Genomic DNA, 6,486 nt, shown 5'->3' on the forward strand with positions numbered 1-6,486 from the left:
TTCCGGCCTCAGCTAGAGGGCAGGGCCTCCCTCCGGGTCAGCTCCGCAGTCTCCCATCCGCGTCTCCACCGCCGGCCCCTGGCCTAAGCCTTAGCCTCCCAAGTGTGGCGCTTTGGTTTTCAAAACCCATCACGTTTATTGACTTCTGTGTGCACAAATCAGTTGGCCTTCAAAGAAAGCCTCAGCTAATTGCCTCACATCCAAGAGGTAGCTCAGAAGGTGCGTCATACCGGCCCTGCAGCCGGCTCCGGGCTTCTTGGTTCTTGCGGCCCTCCTTTCCAACCTACTTGTGGGGGGCACGCGGCCTGCCTTGACCCTGGCCCCAAGGCGCCAGGCCTGGCGTGGGCAAGGCAGTTCCGTCTTGTATAACCAAGTAGTTGTTGTCTCCCACCTGCACCGCATGGCTGTCGCGTATGGTAACAGGGATCCCTTTAAGAGAAATTGTGTTGGTGGGGCGGTGAAGCAGCCGGGAAACGGACTCAAAATTAGGAGGAGCGCGGGGTGGAGGGGCAGCGGCACCTTGTGTCCATCCTGGGGAAATGCAAGTATGGGGTCTCTAGGGCAGCCTGCGACTGTGTCAAATGTGCCCTTGGGCTTTGTGCTGCCCCTTCGGAACTGGGTTTTCAGAAGCTCAGAAGGAGTGGCAGCTAATGTCTGAGACCCTGAGATTTGGGTTTTTTTTCTTCTAGGAGCTCCTCTGGGCCAACAGAGCAACAGCAGAAGTTAGGGGTTCACAGAGCTGGTTCTGGGGAAAGTCAGAAGGCCCAGGGCAAATCCAGGCTTTGCTGTGTGACCTCAGCAGGACCCAGGCCCAGTGGGTGTCAGTTTCTTCATTTATGATATGAGAAGTTTGGGGTAGTTGGCCCCTAGCCCTTTCTCCCTCCCGCTACCCAAGGTAACCTGGATCTCTAGACAGTCTTGAGGAAGAAGCCATTGGGAGAACTGAGTAGGAAAAAGGCAGGAGTGAGGAGCAGGTACCTGGTTTTGGATTGGGCCGTGGTGCCCTGGGAGACCAGTTGGTGCCACGTCTCTTAGCCCCCTGCAAACAACACAGCTCTCTTAGGCTCCCCGTCTCAGGACTGGTTCCCCTGCCGCATCCCCCTCAGCCCCAAGTTCTCCCTGGCAAGGGGGACAGGAGTCACGGGACTCCCAGTGCATCCTCTAGTCCTGCCAGTGTCTCACCTGATTCCCTTCGGGTTCAGGACCTGGGGTCCAAGCCAAGTTGGGGCTGGGCATCCGATTTGTGAAAAGTGAGGTCTCTGGAGTTTGGGGAGATGGGGCTGTTGAATCGGAAGGTATCCCTGCCGTCTGGGTGGGCTGAACTTTGTCTCCCCATGCCCTGGTCCTCTCAGGAAGGTTTGTGCATTTTTTAGGAGCAGAGCTGGGGGACTCCTTCAGATTTAGTCTGTTTAGCATCTCAGTGACTATGATGTCATGGCTTCCTGTGGTTCCCCTAGGGCCTTCCGTTTCTGTCCCTCCTGGGCCTGGCTTAGGCGCAGACGACATCCTGTTGCTGCCCCGGTTTTCACACAGGAACTTCTTCACCTGCAAGGACACGGGGAGCTTTCTGGGCACGGAGGTGGGAGAGCCAGCCTAAACCCAAGGGAGGAGTCTCTTGGTCCATAATCTATTACCTGGGAACTCAGTGGTGAGCGGGGGAGAGTGAGGACAAAGTTTAAGGCACAAAGAACAGTGGTCAGTGGGGAGTCATTGAGTGGCCAAGGGAGCCATGTTGTGCCATCCTTGCCCAGCTCCTGGGTTGGGGGGGTGGCAATGGACACTCACCGTGGAGACTGCGGCATCCATCTCCTTGGTTACCAGACTGAGGGCTTCCTCGGTGTTTGGTCGGCATTCTGGAGACAAGACAGAGTGGGTGGCAGACAGGTGAGCCAAACCTTCCCAGGGAGAAGCCCTCTGCTGACAGATCCATTCCTACCCTGGCTGTCAGATGACTGGCCAGTTCACCTTGGAAGGAGGGCCTGTCCTTGGGCTCCTGGCTCCAGCAGTGCTGCATTAACTCCGTCAGTCCTTCCAAGCCAGGAGTCTCCGGGCTGGACTGCGGCAGCTTGGTCAGCGGGGGCCGGATCTGCCTCTCACACCCTGCTTCCTGCTCCAGCGATGGCTGGGCCACTACTGGGGTGGGGGTGGGGGTGGGGGACACAAAGAGAAGACACTCAGGGTATGAGGGGCCACTTGCTCCATCATGGAAGGGGGAAAGGAGTGTAGTCCAAGGGGAGGTGAGGAGAAGGTCGGGTAGCCTGAGTGGGTAAGCTGGAAGAAAGAAGGTGTGGAGGCTTGCGGGAGGAGGGCACCCGGAGTTAAGGATCCCAGGGTCTGCCCAGAGTCTTACTCTCAGCTTCTCTTCCAGCTAGCACTGCCCACATTAGGATCCCGAAGCTGCAGGAGACACAAAGCTGAGGCCTGGCCCAACTGCTGGCAAAGATTCTTTTCCCATATACGGTCCCCTAGAAGGGCCCAGAGAGGTGTAGAAATGTGGAATGTGTGTTTGGAGTGGGTACCTTACCTGTAGACATCACTAGCCATGGTGGCGTTCCGGTTTACATCAGCCAACAGTTCTGGGGCCAAGTAGGCGGGGGCTGACTCCCCAGAGCCAACTCCTGACCTTGAGCCTCTCTGAAACGTGGACAGGCCAAAATCTGCCAGCTGTAAGGGAAGGAAGAGGGGGAAGGTAGACGATGGACAGGGCCAGGCAGCTTCCAGAATCCCCTCTCCCACCACAAGGTGCAGGTCCAGCCTTATAAAGGGGGTTTTGAGGGTTAGGGGAATGGCAGGACCAGTGGGGCCCTTGGGTTGGAGGTCTGGGTCCCCTCTTCAGGGGGCTGGGTCAAGGTCTGAGTCCCCTGAGCTAGGTCAGCCATGGGTCTTTGGCCGGACGTGGTGGGTGGGCCTGTGGAACTGACCGTATGCGTCAGGGTCCCTCCCACCTGGTAGGGTAGGAGCTAAAGCTCCTGGTTGGGCTTTGACCCTCGGGCAGCCCTGTGTCCAGAGGGAGATGCTGAGGGTATGGAGTAGAGAGGGCTGCAACAGGTTCTGTGTCCAGGGGCTGGGCTGGGCTATGGACAGGCTGACCTTGGCGTGCAGGTCTGAGTCCAGCAAGACGTTGGAGGGCTTGATGTCCCGGTGCAGAAGCACGGGGTTCCGGCTATGCAGGTAACACATCCCCAGCACGAACTCCCGCAGCAGGCGGCAGAGGAGAGGCCAAGGACGAGGACAGCCGGGCTGCAGCAGCCCTGCCAGGGAACCATTTTCCAGGAACTGAGTCACCAGAGCCGGCCCGCAGGTGGATTCCCACTGTAGCTTCTGGGTGACCCCCAGCAGGAGCAGTAGATGCTGGTTCCGCAGACTTGCCATGGCCTTCACCTCCCTGGATATCGCCTCCCTACACTCCGGGAAAGAGTGCAACGGCGCCCTTGACTCCGGGCCGATCCCTCCCCTCCCCATTCAGGCCCAGCAGTGGCCCCTCCTCCTTGGGCAGACCCTGGGAGGCCCGTGGCTCAGGTCACTCACCCCCTCAAGATTTTGACCGCCACATCTAAGTCCCACGTCCTGTGTCGCGCCCGGAACACCACCCCGAACCTGCCTGCGCCGATGAACTCTGGGTTCTCCAATTCTTCGACACACACCAGGGAGGCTGGGGTACCGCCGGGCCTGAAAGAGGGGGTCTTCCAGCTCCTCCGCGTACCGCCCCCAGCTCCGTGACCCCGGTGACTCCATGTGGTCAGTTCAAACTCTAGCTCCCCCGGCCCCGTGCCCCCTCCGGGGGGCCCACGGTGGGTGTATCCCACCCTCCACTGACCATAACTTGCCGCCAGACATCCGGCTGGAAGGTGCAAGTCCGCACGGAAGGAGGGACTTCTGGGAGCGGGGTTTGTGGCAGAGAGGGGCAGAGGTCGTGAGAGGGATCAATCTCTAGGTTTGCTCCCCTACTTAGGGTGACTAAACCACTTCCTTCTTGGGCGGGTGCATCTACGGCCCCGCCCCAGCGGGGAGGGAGACAGAACGGAAGCCTTGAAGCCTCGGCTCAGCCAGGGGTGTCCGACGACGCGGTGGACGCTGGAGGCAGAACGGAAGCGAGCGCTTTTCTTTACTAACTCAGGGTTCCTGAGCACCTGCCGCGGATCGCAGTCAGCTTAACTGTCCCTGGGCACTTGGGTGCCACAGGAGGAGTCCTCATCAGCCAGGAGCCCACGGTCCACTCTGGCAGTTGGGGTCTCTCCCTTCTCCCACAAGATTTCTGGCTCCACCACCTACCCGGGGTGCGGTGGGGAGGGGATGGTGCTGAGAAATGTTTTATGTTGCTAGCGCTCAGCAATCCCCCAAATGCCCCTACGATCATAGCTGACAATTCTATAAAGCTTGAATGTGCCAGGTACCCGTATTAGCTTATCTGATGCTGACGTCAACCCTAAGGGGATTGGTACTGCTTTTATTACTTCTTTATGGATGAGGAAACAGGCACTTAAGTACTTAAGGTAGCTTAAGTACCTTGCCCAAGTCAGTATGGAGCTGACTTTAAGCCTAGCTCAGAACCATCAAAGGGTTCCTGTTTTCAGATAGGCTTCCGGGGCTCCACCTCCCAGCTGGCCCTGAATGTGGCTAAAGAAGGTGTGAATAGTGTAGTGAAGGGTCCCTGTCTGTATTCCTCCCCAGTCCCTGACAGCTGTTCTTGCTGAGGCAAGCCCTTGGCATTGGTAGTGACTTGACTCCCAGGGCATGGTGGTAAGCTAGATGAACTGGCCCAGCCAAGTGTGTCTGCCATTGTGGTGGACACTGGAGGGGAAACGCATCCCTGCCCTCTCCCCCCACACCTACCCATCCATGCAAATTCCCTGGTTAACACATGTTCCCAAACAAGCATATACTCTGGACAAGGGCCTTTGGAAACTCAGGAGCTTGGGGAGCCTTAAGGATTTAGGGTAGACAAAAGGTGTCTATGTTTTACCCACTCCCTACTCTCCACTCTTGGGCTGGCTACCCAAGGCCTGACCATGGCTGGACGTTGTGGAAACTCTATGTGGCCAGTCCTAGGCACTCAGTCCTTCATGGGGAGACCCGACTCTCACTGGAAGGTGATCACCTTGGTCTGCACTTTCCATTCTGTCCGGTGGTCCTTGGGCTCTGCTGGTTGGAGCAAAAGTGGCCAGCAGTTAACTGTGGTTTCTGGAGCAGCTGGGAACTCCAGGAGCCATCCCATGAATTTTGATGGAGCCCCAGTTTGTGCTATTTTGGAGCTATTTAGGGAATTCTAAGACTGTAGTGTCTTTTAAAAGCCAGTACCTGGTAGGTACCCAATAAATATTTGTTGAATTGAATTAATACATGAACAACCAAGACTTTGGGGGCTTCCTTACAACTTAGATCCCTCCAGCTGGAGCTCCATACTCATTGGGAGGAGAAAAGGTGGTTGAGCTTCTCTAAGGTGTGAGAGCTCTCGCCTGTACCTGCATGGTTGACAGAACCCACCTGAAGTTGACTTTATTGTAGAGACAGGGTGGTATCTCACAAACCATAAAGGCAAGTGCGGCAGGTCCTCAAGTCTAGTCCGGAGTCAAGAGCCACCAGAGAGGGCAGCCATCCTTTTCATGATTCTCTTTTGGGAGAAGACCCTGGGCTCCTCTTGAGGGGGAACAGGCAGAAAGGCATGAGAAGGGTGCTTACCGACCTTTTTGTGGCTGAATAGCTTCAGATTGGAATAAGGACCTGAGCATCAGGCGTAAGCAGCTATAAAGCATGGGGTTGGGGAGAGTGTCAGAGCCTGTACTCCTTTTTGACTCAAAATAAACCAAACCCATTTAAAAGAAGGACGGGCAGCGAGAGGAGCCTGGAGTGAGTGCCTGAAAAGACCCTCTGCTTCTGGGTGGAGGAACCACCTGGCAAAACAGAGTTGATTCCTGGGTTTTGGAACTGTGGCCTTACCTGAGGCCGAGTGCCCCTGATCCCTAGCAGAGCCTCTGCCTCTGTCCCTGTCCCAGGCTTTTGGAGTCTATTTAGGTATCTCTCATCCCTTCAGTTCTTTGCTCCTGATTATCTTTGGTTACCTTCAGCCCATGCCTAGTGTACCTGCTTTGGTTCCCTATCCTTAGTTGTGGGGGTGGGAGGGCAGAGGATGTGGTTTCTCTTCTTACATATTCCTAGCCGGAACTAATTCTTATCTGTTGTTTGATGAAGAGAATCCAATTATAGATCAAATGGTATTAATTGAGGTGATGGTAAAAAGGATTATGGAGAATTTTCATTTTCCTTAGTGTTTGGATAGTTTATATTAGCATATATTACTTTAAAAAAAAGATTTGATTTATTTGTCAGAGAGAGAGAGAGCACAAGCAGGGGGAGTAGCAGACAGAGGGAGAGAGCAGCCTCCCCGCTGAGCAAGGACCCCGATGCGGGACTCGATTCCAGGACCCCAGGATCATGACCCGAGCCAAAGGCAGATGCTTAACCAACGGAGCCACCCGGGCATCCCAG

The 6,486-nt window shown here is 55.9% G+C and overlaps 1 protein-coding gene across 1 annotated transcript; it reads right to left on the reverse strand.

The window, feature by feature from the left end:
• Nucleotides 1–111: 111 nt before the first annotated feature.
• Nucleotides 112–3,969, reverse strand: RIPK3 (receptor interacting serine/threonine kinase 3). Its single transcript, XM_025870243.2, has 10 exons — nt 3,818–3,969; nt 3,529–3,669; nt 3,091–3,400; nt 2,525–2,664; nt 2,351–2,397; nt 1,966–2,133; nt 1,786–1,853; nt 1,183–1,545; nt 979–1,039; nt 112–429 (listed from the first exon to the last, which is right to left on the reverse strand). The coding sequence occupies exons 1-10, from the start codon at nt 3,835–3,837 to the stop codon at nt 284–286; spliced, it is 1,464 nt and encodes a 487-aa protein (XP_025726028.2). The 5' UTR covers nt 3,838–3,969; the 3' UTR covers nt 112–283.
• Between the last annotated feature and the right edge of the window lie 2,517 nt (nt 3,970–6,486).

This window comes from Callorhinus ursinus, unplaced genomic scaffold (assembly GCF_003265705.2).
Source record: "Callorhinus ursinus isolate GAN/ISIS: 27379988/994484 unplaced genomic scaffold, GSC_fseal_2.0 scaffold8, whole genome shotgun sequence".
NCBI classification, from domain to species: Eukaryota; Metazoa; Chordata; class Mammalia; order Carnivora; family Otariidae; genus Callorhinus; species Callorhinus ursinus.